Source organism: Artemia sp. Qi Xiang Cuo, chromosome 1 (assembly GCF_049724085.1).
Source record: "Artemia sp. Qi Xiang Cuo chromosome 1, ASM4972408v1, whole genome shotgun sequence".
Taxonomy (NCBI): domain Eukaryota; kingdom Metazoa; phylum Arthropoda; class Branchiopoda; order Anostraca; family Artemiidae; genus Artemia; species Artemia sp. Qi Xiang Cuo.
In genome coordinates, this window is record NC_142794.1 from 1,854,068 (window position 1) to 1,868,483 (window position 14,416).

Below are 14,416 nucleotides of genomic sequence, written 5' to 3' on the forward strand. Positions count from 1 at the left end.
GAGATGGAGCTTATTTTTGGCCGCTCCCAGCTAGTGATCGGTTCCGGCAATCTCCACGCCAAAGTAGGTGCGATAATTCTGGACAGACGACAGCCATCGTCGACGTACGATGATGTAGTCGAGCATCTTCTTTGTTGATCCGTCATTGCTATACCAGGTGTACTTGGCTATATTTGGTCTCTGGAACCATGTGTTCGCAATCGTTAGATTGTGGGCCAGACAACAATTCAGCAGCCTCTCTCCATTATCGTTTAGGCAATACGACTACCCCTTCCATAAAAACCTTATTTGTTAACAAAGGGCAACTTACATAACTTAATGGGGGTTGTCCTGGGGGTTGTGGTTTTTTTTTCAACCCAGGAGGCATAGTTATTTGACTGTGGACAATTTTTAATAAATGCGTATCTCAAATTTCGATTGGATACATTTGAGAAAAAGAGGGAGTGGGATGGGAGACTAGTTGCCCTCCGATCACATTTGACTCTTAAAAAGGGCATTGGAACTTCCTATTTCCAATTGAATGGACCTCATCCGAAGTTTATACGACCACCAATTTCATAAAAAACCTTATACGCCCCCGGGGCATAACTAAACCCTTGACCCTGGGCTTTGGGGGCTGTGTAAACACTAGAGGCATTGTACTAAAATCTTTCAACTATATTTAACAAAATTGCAATCTCAAAATTTTAATCCGATACATTTGGGGGAAAAGGGGCATGGGGATGTGGCTAGTTGCCTTTCGATCACTTTTGACTCATAAGAGGGAACTAGAACTTTAAACCTTGTCAAATGAGCCTTCTACAGATTTAATGCAACCACACCTTTCATGAAAACCTTATATGACCCCGGGGCATAACTAATAACCCTTGCCCCCAGGCTCTGGAAGATTTTGTCAACCATGCCGGTCTTGTAACCACAAATTCCTCGAAAAAATCTGGCCTATATGAAGACGACGAGAATTTTCAAATTTGCTCAAGAGTAAAAACCAACAAGTAGCCAATCTATTACGGTTAAGCAATACCAAGATATTTCTAAAAAAATCTCCAGCCAATCCTCAGCTATCACCAATCCTAATCCTTGGTTTTCAAATCAGATCAACACTTCCGAAGTCCTCTTCTGAACCTTGACAAACTTTCCACTAGCCCTAAACAAGCACCACGGCTTCATCCAGCCACTCAGAGATCTATAAAATAAACACTAAATTCTTTTTGCAATACATCGGACTCCACTAATTCAGTTATTAAGTTTTATTTTTCACTTGAACACCCAAAAATCTGCTTAGATTCAATGCAACTTCTTTCCCAATTCAATATCTTACAGGAGCTAACCATAAACACGTGCAGAGAACTGGTTAAATAATATTTCAAAAAGTTTACGCTAAAGTTTGACTTTTTGCCACTTACATTAAGTCGAAAACTTCTTTTTAAATTAATTAACAACTGGAGCTATCTGATTGTATGCATGACAATAGTATAAATGTGTTTGTCCTCAGGAAACTAACTTATTTTTTATTTTAAAGTTTCCATGCCCAGCTTCTGATGTAATTGACAGGATAGGAGCTGTAAAGAGCGTTGAATTGGGAATCAGTTAGTATTATTAATACTACTATTACTAGCAATTCACCACAGCACAAAGTCACCTTTGACCAACTCAGCTACGTACGCTTCTCCTCCACCAACCTCCCTCTTTACAGCCACCCAAGAAGTTCCTAATTCCCTTAAATCTTTCTTTGCGACATTCTCCCAGCCGAACAGCGGACGACCTACTTTCCGTTTAGCCCTAGACAGTTGGACGAAAAGGACAATTTTCGGCAATATGTCATCGTTCATCCACAGACCAACCCTTCATCTCAACCCTTCTCTCATTATAGCCTCAGAAAGCGAGATTGAACCAGAATTTTCGTAGAGCCTACAGTTTGAAATACGGTCAGTCAGCCGGGAACACCAAACAATCTGAAGGTAATTTCTATGGAAAACAGATAGCAAATCTTTGTCCGTTTTTGAGAACGCCCATGTTTCAGAATCATATTTGACCAGTGTCATTACTGTAGCTTCCAATCTTCTAATCTTGATTCGCAGGCTTATCTTCCTATTCTTCCAAGCTTTTTTCAACTGTGAAAAAACACTCTAAGTCTTGTCTAATCTACTCTTATCATCTTCATTGCTCTTACCGTTTTTACTTATAGTGCTACCAAGGTAAGTGAAGCTATCTACTCAATACATATCCAGACCGTGTAATTTGGTGGCATAAATAAAAGTATTATCATCCCCACTTTTGGATTCCCAGGACTTCTTTAGTTAATTTGAATCACCCCCACTTTTGGATTCCCTGGGATATCCGCCTTTCTTTTTCTTTTACTTGCAATCCTTGGTTTTCTATTTATTTTCTTATTTTTTTCTTGGTTGTTTTTTTTATAGGGGTTTTCTCAATCCCTTTTAAAATGTATTTTTGGAATGCCAGTTTTGGCTGAAATAGAGTGGGGTGAAAGGGGTGAATTAACCCATACATTCTAGCTTTACGTCGCACCCGGTGAAGGTTTTGATTCACTTGTCTCCGCACCCCCCCCCCGGTCGACTTATTTTGTCTGGTGCCTTGAAGAATAATTTTTAGTTTTTCTATGAACAATGATCGGGAAAGAAGTAAGCTAATTATTATTTACTTTTGACTTCTTTTGATTAGCCTAGGGTAAGATAGGTTATCCTAGTACACAGAGAGTTGAATCAAAATAAGAGCGCTGTAATAGGAGATATCTTTCCTGGAGGGGGGGGGGAGAGTTTTCAGACGAACATTAAGCCCAAAGCTTATGGCGCTTGGGACAAATTAGCATCGTACTGTCGTACCGCAGGGGAAGTACACTTGTAAGAACCCTACTGGTTGTTGGAAACCGACAAGGACAGGACACGTTGAAATCAATGAAGCGTAAGTTACCCTGACCCCTTAGACACCACCAGATTACTCTGGTAGTTTTGAAGACCTCCAAATAGTGGCAAAGGTGGAGTAGCGGCCCCCTCTTTGCGTACAATAATCAAGTGAATTTTAAAAAATTTAAAAAACATTATCTTGAGAACGGCTTAGATTATTAGGTTAGACCTTTAAGGGTAATTTAGGGGGATTTTGAACTAGCCAAAAGCCACTATGTGTATACTATTAATACTACCACTACAGTCACTGTTACTCGTGACGCTAAGGGTATTAAGGTGAAAATTTTATGGAACGTTTTAAGTGGAGTTTCAATTAAACGAAATAAGTATTTGCAAGGAGGTTTTCAAAAGGACATACAAGCAATATCATTCAATCTTTTAAAGGAGCTAATTCGATTCAAAATTAAAAACTCTGGGTCTCTATTTGGGAGTATAAAAACAGATTGGAAGGCAAGCAGCCCTTCTTCGAAACCCATTCATTTTCCAAACACATCCAGTGAAAAATTTTGAGACAGCCATTTGATTGAGCATAGTAGAACAGCCAAGCAACTATGTCTCTAGGGATATAGGGTATGTTAATCCCCCACAATTACGCAATTGACCCATTATGCTTTAAAACTAAATGTTACTTTAAAACTAAACCAAACGGCACAGTGTGTATGATTGCCAGTAATACGCCCCAACAATATGTCTAGAGCATTGGGGGGTATCAAGTTGAAACCTTCGGAACTACTACTATTACTACTTCTGCTTTTACAAATTAAATGAATCAAAAGAGTGTATATGCATCCAGGTTGTCAAAGAACATAAATAGAATGTTTTGGGAATGATACTAAGTTTTCTTTTTCTGGTTAACTTGAGGAGGTATAAAATCCAATTAAGTATTACTTTTTGCGTCAAGATTAAAAATTGTTGAAAAAGTTTCTCAGACATTCAAATACAAAGCCAAACTCATTTTCTACGACTTAAAAGGTCCGAGACGAGAATGGTTACAGAAACCAGGGGCGAACCACCATTGTGCCAAAAATACAAGAGGGTGACTTTGGAAAGAAGAAGGCATCTGATAGAAGAATGTAAAGTTGAGATTAGAAACAGGCTTTAAGATGGAGAACATAGTAAGTGAAGGAGAAGTCTGACAGATGGCAAGGTATATGGTAGAGTGGGGAAGCTGAACCAATCATCGGTTCCCCCAACTATAAATCAAGCATAGTTTTTGGGGGTGTAGAGGCAATGGGCCTTGAAGGCCTGGGCCTCGACCCACTGATAGTGGGCTTACTCCTAATAACAATAATAATAATAATGATAATGGGTTCTCATACAAAAAAAAAACACGAAAAGATATAAAAAACAATTTTTTTCTATCAAAAAGACTATGAAAATAAAAAACAAACAGAAAGTAATTTGAATTTCTTTTTCCACAAAACCAGTTTTTCAAAGAAATTTAAGACTCCATTATCCCACATATGCTCAGAAATAAAGTCAAATAATCTTCTAAGCGAACAGAATAAATCAAACTCAAACGAACAGAAATGTCAATAGATAACCGAGTAAAACTCAAAACTGTCAAAAAGTAACATAAGCAGGGCTGACTACTCCCATGACTTCTCAAGACCAGAACATAATTTACACTTCACTAAAAATAAATACAGTTTAAAAATCTTTATGCTTTTTACTTTAATAAATAAGAAATTATTAAAACTTTTAGGAATAAATATCAGGTATATTAAAATGACAATCCACGGTAATTTTTTTTTTTTTTTGTAAATTATTTTCTGGTCTGGAGAAGGCATGGAGCTTGTCAGCCCTACTCTTGATAATTTTTGCTCGTTTTTAGTTTGACTTGGATATTTATTAAAATTTCTGTTTGTTTTGGCGTTTTCGCTCAGTTGGCTAGCGCGTCATCGATTGAGCATGGGGTTCCCAGGCTGAAATCCTACAGCAGTCAAATATGTCGTACATTATCAGAAACCGCTTAGACGCATATCATGAAAATCTGAAAAAAAACATCTTGAGAAATTTGTGAGAAATATCTTGGGAAAAAAAAAATTTTGAAAAAGATCTTGAGGGCTTAGCAACACCAATTTTGTGTAGTAAATCCCCGATGGGTGTGCTTGGAGCATAGAGGAAGAAAATCTTGAGAAATGTCTTGAGAAAAAACATTAAGAAAACACTTGTCAGAAAACGTTTTGAGGGGTTAGCAACACCAATTGGCTCTAGTATACCCAGTACAGGCATGCAAGTCTCTTATTATGCTTTACCACTAGCATCATCCCAAGAGATTCACTATATCTCCATATTACTTCAGATTTTATGACTATACCTGGAGTCACAACATAACCAGCATAGAGTTTTTTTACCGGTTTTAAATACCGCATTATCTTATCTAGTGTAATAGCCTGAAGCACATCCTCCTCCAGTATGGAACCACTAAACTCAACTGATCTTATCAATCGACTGTATACCAAATTCAGAAGTTTCTCCAAAGCCTGTAAAGGATTCATAAGCGGATTCCAAACCTCTAGAAAAGTCCTTCAGTAAGATGATAAAAGGCTCCAGACCAAATAGAAATAGTAATTAAATACCCTTTTGAAAAGAAACCTATTGAAAGGTAAGAGCAGAGGTAGAAGAAGTGGTAATATTTATGGTTAAAACTTAAACAAAACCATCTTCAAAGTATATATTATATATTATATATATATATATTTTTTTTTTTTGGGGGGGGGGGCAGGTTGACCCCTAGTCAAACAGTTTCGTAATAAAAAAAACTATAAAGAAGGATTATTCGCTTTACACTTTCTTTGATAAGTAGAAATATTCAATAATCATTGAATAATTGAATATCAAGCTATTGCGCTGCCTAAGTAAAGAACGAAGCGGAAGGGAACTTCAAATGAAGCTAATTCGATTGGACATTAAAAGCTCTAGTGCCATTTTTAAGAGTTGTTAAAAGTGATTGGAGAGCAGCCAGTCACCCTCCCATGCCCATCATTTTCCCAAACACATCAAGTCAAAATTTTGAGAAGTCCATTTTGTTCAGCAAAGTTGTAGGGTCCAGTAATTATGTCTTTGAGGATGTCAACCCCTCCCCCCCCCAAAAACCGTTAGGGCAAGGGTATTAAGCTTTATTATGTGCCTATTATTAGCTCATAAGGCTTTTAAGGAAGGAGTGTTCGTATAAACCTCGGACAGGGTCATTCGATTGTAAATCAGAAGTTCCAGTACCTTTTTTAAGAGTCAAAAGTGATCGGAGGCCAACGAGCGCCTCCTCTTCTGGGAGCCCTCTTTTCCCCAATCAAATCCTATCAAAATTTGGAGATAGTCATTTTGTTTAAACTAGTCCAAAGATCATGTAACAAAACCGGCGGGGTTGACAAAATCTTCCAGAGCCTGGGGGCAAGGGTTATAAGTTATGCCCCGGGGTCATATAAAGGTTTTCATGAAAGCGGTGGTGGTATTAGCTCTGTAGAAGGCTCATTTGACAGATAATTTAAAGTTTTAGTTCCCTTTTAAGAGTCAAAAGTGATGGAAGGGCAACTAGTCCCATCCCAATGCCCCCTTTTCCCCAAATGCATCGGATCAAAATTTTGAGATAGCAATTTTGTTGAATGTAGTTCAAAGATTTTATTACAATGTCTATAGTGTTGACACAGCCCCCAAAGCACAGGGTCAAGGGTTTAGTTATGCCCCGGGGGCGCATAAGGTTTTTATGAAATTGGTGGTCATATAAACTTCTGACGAGGTCCATTTAATTGGAAATAGGAAGTTCCAATGCCCTTTTTAAGAGTCAAGTATGATCGGAGGCCAACTAGTCTCCCCTTCCATTCCCTCTTTTTCTCAAATGTATCCAATCAAAATTTTGAGATATTCATTTATTAAAAATTGTCCACAGTCAAATAAATATGCCTCCTGGGTTGAAAAAAAAACCACAACCCCCAGGACAAGGGTTTTGAGTTATGTAAGTTACCCATTGTTAACAAATAAGTTTTTTAAGGAAGGGGTGGTCGTATAAACTTCGATGGATACTGCTTCGATATGAAATCGAAAGTCTTAGTTCACTTTTTAAGAGTCGAAAATCATTAGAGGGCAACCAGACCAACTTGCCATTTGCCCTCAAATGCTTCCGATCAAATCTTTGAGATTGACATTTTCTTCAAAATAATCCGAGGATCAAATAACTATTGTTATGAGTTTGGTAATCCTCCTACCTACAACCCCGTGGGGCGAGAGCTATAATCTATGCTAGTTATAACCATGTTTAACATACAAGGCTCTTATGGAAAGGGTGGTCGTGTAAACTTTAGACGATGCTGATTCAATAGGAAATTAAAAGTTCTACTGCCCTTTTTAAGAATCAAAAGCGATCAGAGGGTAACAAGCCCCCTCCCATCGCACCTTTTTACCCAGATGCATTTAGTCAAAATTTTGAGATAGCCATTTTGTTCAAAATGGTCCTAAAGTCAAATAAATATAACTTGGGGTTAACAAGACCCCCCAGTCCCTGGGGCAATGATTTTAACTTATGCCAGTTAACCATTGTTAAAAGTTTGGCGAGTCTTCGCGGAGGGGTTGGTCGTATAAACTTTGAAGGAAACTCAATTAATTGGAATTTGAAAATTCTTGTTCCTTTTTTAAGTGCCCTCTTAAGAGTCAAAGGTGATTGGAGGGCAACCATCCCTCCCGCCCCTCTCACACCAATCGATTCGCCAAACACATACAATCAAAAATTTTTAGATAGCCTTTTAGTTCAGTATGGTTGAAAAGTCCAGTGTATTTTTGGCTATCCAGGGCGGTAAGTTATACAATTTGCCCCTTGTTTATGTATAGTATTTGCTGTTGAAAAACATTGACACGTTTGAATATCAGTGTCCAAAAAGACGAAGGACATCTACGTGAATCTTTCAGCGAATTTTGAGAGGAGTGTTGAAATAAAACAAAACCCGATATGTATATATGGGTAGTCCAAAGGGCGTAATTCAGGAATGACTGAGTGCATTACTTTGGAAATTTCATGAAATGGTAAGGGGGATAATTAATTGACCAAGAAGGCAATATTAGCACGATGTTACTACTAATACTGCTATTACTACTTTAACTACTTTAACTACTACCACTACAATTACTGCTTCTGTAGCGAGTTCTACCAAGACTCAGGGTATTGAAGTGAAAATTAAAGAAATGTTTAGGAGAAAGTTGAACTGAATAAAACTTGTTGTGTCAATGCATATGGTCAAAAGGGTGAATCAGCAATATCTTTGGAACGGATTACCATATCAAGCTGAACTTTCCAGGGCATAATGAGGGGATGTTCAGTTGGCCAAAAGGCAACTTTTCCATACTACTACTGATACTACTGCTAGTACTACCACTAATACTAAGATACTGGTACTATTAAGACTAAAGATATGAAGTTTAAAATTAGAGAGAATGTAGAGGGCAATGTTTTTTAATTAAATAAAAAGACGTTTGTATTTTTTTGCGGATTATCAAAAGGCGTATCTCGGGTTTGGATTAGGGTATTAAGTTTAAACTTTCAAAGAATACTTAAAGGGGATGATCAATTGACCAAAAGGAAAAATTTGCACGCCACTATTAAAACTTCCGCTACCAGTACAGTTACAGCTTCTGTAGCGAGAAATACCTAAGGCTGAGGATATTGAAATAAAAATTTGAGGAAACATTGAGCGGAAAGTTGAACTATATCAGAAAATAGTGTGTGGATACAGATTGTCAAAAGGGAAAGGGTGTATCAGTAATATCTTTTAAAATTAGAATTTGTTGGATTGGAAATTGAAAGTTCTAGTGCCCTTTTTAAGAGTCAAAAGTGATTGGAGGGTAACCAACGCCTATCAATTTACCAAGGAAATCCAACCAAAATTTTGAGACAACTATTTTATTTTGCATAATTGAAAAGTCCATTAACTATGTGTTTTGGGATAACCCACCCCCCCTTCACAGCCCTTATAATCTTGCCCTTATCCTTAATGTTTTATTTTAACGACCAGCAATTTGCTTAGACTAACCATTCAAAGACAGCATAGCGCTACATGGAATGATTAGGAATTAACCTAGAATTTAAGATTAATTAATATTCTTATATTCTTATAAGAATATATTTGTCGACTGTGACAACACAGGAACAAAAAGAAACTTTAAATACTTCTTGGAGTAAAACTGTCCCAAATTATAAACTTTATATATATATATATATATATATATATATATATATATATATATATATATATATATATATATATATATATATATATATATATATATATATATATATATATATATATATATATATATATATATATATATATATATATATATATATATATATATATATATATATATATATATATATATATATATATATATATATATATTAAATATATTATTTAACAAGGCGACTTAAAAATGTATAAATTTGCTTTTTGCATAGATTCAGATCTTAATATATTTTTATTATTTGCGTCCTTAGTGAATTAGTTGCTCATTCAATTAGGACCTTCGAAGAAAGGTCCTAATTGGACCTAGAAGAAAGGACCTTCGAAGAAGTTTTTTCTAACAAAAGTAAAAAAGCGAAGTTATGTCTTGAGCACAGTAAAAAAAAACAGATAGTATGATCAACAATTAACTAAAAATTAAAAGAAACAGATATTCGACTTAAAATAAGAAATTAGACCAAAAATGAACTTCTAATGTACCAAAAATAAAACTAATATTGAATTCAAACTCAAAACGAACATAAATTTCTAGATAAATGAACTGGGAAGTCGTTCTCCTTGAATCCCAATCATAGAACGAGTTTCATACGCGCTTTATTGAAAGCAATATATACCTTCAGTGATTTCAAAAGCAAAATAAAAAATGGATGTTCAGTCAAATGAAAGCAAAATACAAAAATGGATGTTTAGTCAAATCAGCTTAAGGACATATCCAAAGTTTAGTGTTTAACGGGCTTCAGCTCACCCCCCCCCCCTTTTATCACCCAAAGGTTAAATTCTACTCTTAAACAAGCTACCAAAATGCAAATAAACAAATTCTGATGAGTTTTGTAAATTTTTTTTGTAGACCCTAGCGAGCAAGACATCTAAAATAGAGAATTCAGAGTGAATAATCTTACTGAGCTTCAGCGCCGCACCTCCCCACTAGCCTAAAGGTCCAATTCTACTCATAAAAAGCCTACAAAATACATATAAACAAATTTTGTTGTCATGAGTCCACATATACCTAACACCAAATTTGTCACGTGGAACATTTAACAGTTGTTAACACTTTGGTGTTAAATACTCAGATATAAATACTTTTGTTCGGGCCAGTTTTTTTTTGCGAGAACGCACTTTGCACATTCAGAGAAATGAAAGATGACAAGAATGGTTGGGAGGAAAATATCTGCTAAAGTTGCTCGAGTAGTATAGCCCTTGGTTGACTTAATATCAGTAGCCATCATAGTGATCCCCAACTTAGTACCAATTAGCCTTAAAACACTGTTAGTCCGTGTTTCCTTAACTGTCTGTGACAGTCCGTGGATTAGAAGAGCATTCGACCTTCTTTCAAGTTCTAGATCCTCCTTGCGGTATTCTATGCAAACAAACTGGGCACTGTAGTCTAGATTCATCGCGTCATAGATCTCAGCGACTATAGTGTTAATCACTTGTTTATTGATCACATTTTTGTCACCTGAAAATTTCTGAGTCACCTACTTGTGAGTATCCTGAAGAAGATTTTCTTTCAATTTGGTAATTTTATACTGTGCTGTAACAAGGGTAGACGAAAATGAAGAGACACTGCTTAACGAAACATTCCCATTACTTCTTTATAACATATCGAGAAATGTGGCAAGTTCAGTGAACGCACCTTGGAATCCTTTTTTTAACCCTGTTTTCCAATACTTTGTTTAAATCACGAATTGCTCATGCATAAAATATGCATGACAACGAGCCGGATTTACTCATAATAATCTAAATCTTATTAAATCTCGTATATGACTTTCCGACCTAAATTGCATTTTGAAGTCACTCAAAGGTCAGTCTTGGCAGTTGTAAATGCAGCCACTGTGCGTTCCATCTCAGATTAACATTCCCTCTCAGCCACTCTTAACCAAAATTATCCCTTGAATGTTTTTCAATCAGTTTGAGATTTTTTTTTTTCTCTTCGTCATCTGGTTAGCTTTGGTTTTCCAGTTTCTCAATCTAATCCTTTTTGAAACTTTAATCTCCGTTTCAATCTTCTTTCAGTTACTATACATGCATCTTATCCCCATGTAAATTTTAACCCCGTTCAGCATTTCTTTCATTTCAGCTCATTTTACCCCCTTTTTATCATTTTGTTTTAACTTAAATTAATTAATGGTTTCCGTATTACTTCCCCTAATTACTTTAGAAAATTATTCTTTTACATAGTCTTAAGCCTATGTGAATTGTATTAAATCTTAGTGTAGCATTAACTCCAAACACTGATATAGAGTTCCGTAATTATTTCCAGTGATTTAGATAATTTCGGAGACCACACTGCGTTTCCATAACGATAAAATAAAAGTTCAAAATGGGATACAATCCTTTATAATAGACAGTGTATAGAAATTCACAAAAAATACCAGATATTTCGGTCACATATACAGTGACCTTTACTACTGATGTTTTACTACTGATGACGGTCACTGTATATGTGACCGAAATATCTGGTATTTTTGTGAATTTCTATACACTGTCTATTAAAAAGGATTTTATCCCTATTTTGAACTTTTATTTTATCGTTCCAATGATTTAGAAACAAACCTACTTACTTTTATCATTACTACTTACTACTTTATCATCTACATTACTTTATCATCTTACTACTTACGTTCATTTTGTAATTTCTTCAATTCTTCTTTCAAAGAATTCTCTCGGTCTACGGCTTCTTTAAGTTGACCCTCAGTTTTTGCCAACTGAATAAAAGAGCTTTCCAATGAAGACTTCAGTTGACCTGCCTCTATTTGAGTTTGTTCTAACGCATGTACTGTGGCGGAGTTTTTTTCCTCAAGTGAGATAATTTCTTCTGCGTGTTTGTAACTGAAAGACAACACCGTTGTACGGTCTTTAGAATTCGTAAATGTTCAAATAGACAGAAACTGACAAGTTAAGCAGTAAAAAGATGAACATATCATTAGTTAAAGTAATACAACCAGGCATACGCCAAGAAGCTTAATGTAAGAGAGGGAAGATAATTAACAATTAAGAGACCTTCATAGCCACGAAACCACCAAAAAGTGAGTACTCTACTGGATTTTGTATATCTCAGGGGAGGGGGGAAATTAAGATCTGTTAACCTATGGACACAACAAGATTGTGATATGGGAGTAGGACAAAAAGGTTATATAATATTCAACAGGGACAATGCAAATGATTTCGAACTATTTAGAAACTGTAAACCCCGCGCTCGTTGTAGCTCATTTCAATCAATTGCAAATAGTCCTCATTATCGATAGCTAATGAAAAACATTCTCTTTCAAAAAGAATAGTTTTTACTTGCTGTTAGAGACAAAATAAAATCCAATTTGATTGCATTAAGCTATTTTAATGGGATGAGCAGGAGCTAGTTGTATGGATGGATGAGCAGGATGTGATGCTAAGAAAAAGACAAAATAAAATAACTGAAATAAAACTACCCTTCTCCAACTTCATTATTCTGTTTTGCTGTACTTCTGAGTTCAGATTTCCTTTCTTTTTCTTTATTACACAGAAGTTTTTTTTTTTTTTATCTCTCGAATGTGAAGTTTTCTGTTTGATAGAGTTTGTTTCGTTTTTTTATTTATCTTGCGTTTTCCGGTTATTTTCAGAGGCAACGCTGAAGCGTTGAGCCCAAAACAAACAGAAATTAAATAAACACTCACAGCAAACATTCATACAACAAGTATTTCAATATTTATATTTATTATTCAATATAAATGAATAAATAAATCTTAAAACGAGAATTAAATTGAATATTCAAATAAAACTAAAACGAACAAAAATCACTACAAAAAAAGTCTAGTTACTGCCTCCTTCCATAGCTGCAGTCTAAAATCTACTGCGTCATTGCTGCTTTACTGAAAACTATATGTGTCTTGAAAAATCCTTTAAAAGAACTAATAAAATTAAAACTGAAAATCTGACACATAGTGCTATTAATTAATGAAAGCTCAGCAGTTGAAGATTCTTTTCAACGTAATTTTTGTTTTAAATATTGTAAGAATATTTTTGTAAGAATATGCAGCAATATCATTTGAATGGCTGAAGGTATTAAGTGTAAACTATCGAAGCTAGTTGAGGGGGGTGCTGAAAAGTTCTTGGAGGGCTAAGAGTTTTCTCCCTCCCATCCCATTTTCAGCTGCCCTTCCCCAAAGGCATCTGATCAAAATTTTGAAACAACAGTCTAGTTCAAAATAGTCTGAAGGTCAAACAACTAGGCCTTCGTGTTGACAGAACCCCCAACAGCCCTGGAACAAGGACTGTAAGTTATGAAAGTTACCCATTGTTAACCCACAAGGTTTTTATCGGTAAAATGGGGCAGGTTTGATCCTGGTTCTCCAAAAAGGCTTAGAGAATTAAGATGAAACTTTAAGGAAATGTTCATAGAGATATCGAAAACAATCAAAAACGCTATGTGCATGCTGGTTGTCTAAAGGGCGTATCGGCAATATCGAAGGAACGGCTGAGGATATTAAGTTGAAACTTTCCGGTTATGTTGAGGAGTGGTAGGGGGACAATCTATTTTAGGTACCACTATCCTCAACGATGATCAAAATTTTTAAAAAGCCATTTTTTTCAAAACAGTCAAAAGGTCTAATAAGTTTGCCTCTGGGGATACCATACCCCCACGGCCGCAGGACAAGGGCTGTAAATTGTACAATTTGCCGATTGTTAAATGCAGGATTGATCACTAGAAAAAGGAGAAATGTTTGATCCTGGGTGTGTTAGAAACGGCAAAGGATATTAAGATGAAACTTCAGAGAATGTTGTAGGGTATGCTAAAATCAATAAACCGACACTAAGTGCACTTTCTCAAAAAGGAATCTCTACAATATCTTAAGAACGGCTGAGGATATTAAGTTGAAACTCTCAGGTTATGTTAAGGGGGGATGTTAAAAAGTAGTCGGAAAGCAACAAGCCCCTCTTGCCCTTTGAAATACCCTCTCCCCTCATCACTGATAGAAATTTTGAAGCAATTTGTTCATAATAGTCAAAAGGTCTAAAAAGTATTCCTCCGAGGATGCCAGCCCCCCCACTCAGGATCGCTCCAGGCAAGGAATGTAAATTATGCAATTTGTCCATTTCCAAAAATGCAGTATTTATCATTTGGAAGCTTGGGGGGATGTCTAATTGTTTGTGCTACCAAAAACGCCTAGGGTATTGTGGCGAAATTTTCAGTTATGTTGAGGGGTATGTTGAGCTAAATCAAAAGAAACTATTTGCATCCAGGTTAACAAAAAGATATAGCTACAATATCTTGGAAACAGGTAAGGGTATAAA

At 35.9% G+C, this 14,416-nt stretch overlaps 1 protein-coding gene across 1 annotated transcript in view; it reads right to left on the bottom strand.

The window, feature by feature from the left end:
* Window positions 1-14,416, bottom strand: part of LOC148955885 (uncharacterized) — a 395,061-nt gene that overhangs the window by 374,111 nt on the left and 6,534 nt on the right. Inside the window, exon 2 of the mRNA XM_089093000.1 lies at window positions 11,769-11,977. Within this exon, the coding sequence (XP_088949126.1) occupies window positions 11,769-11,977 (209 nt within the window). The remainder of the gene's footprint in view (window positions 1-11,768; window positions 11,978-14,416) is intronic.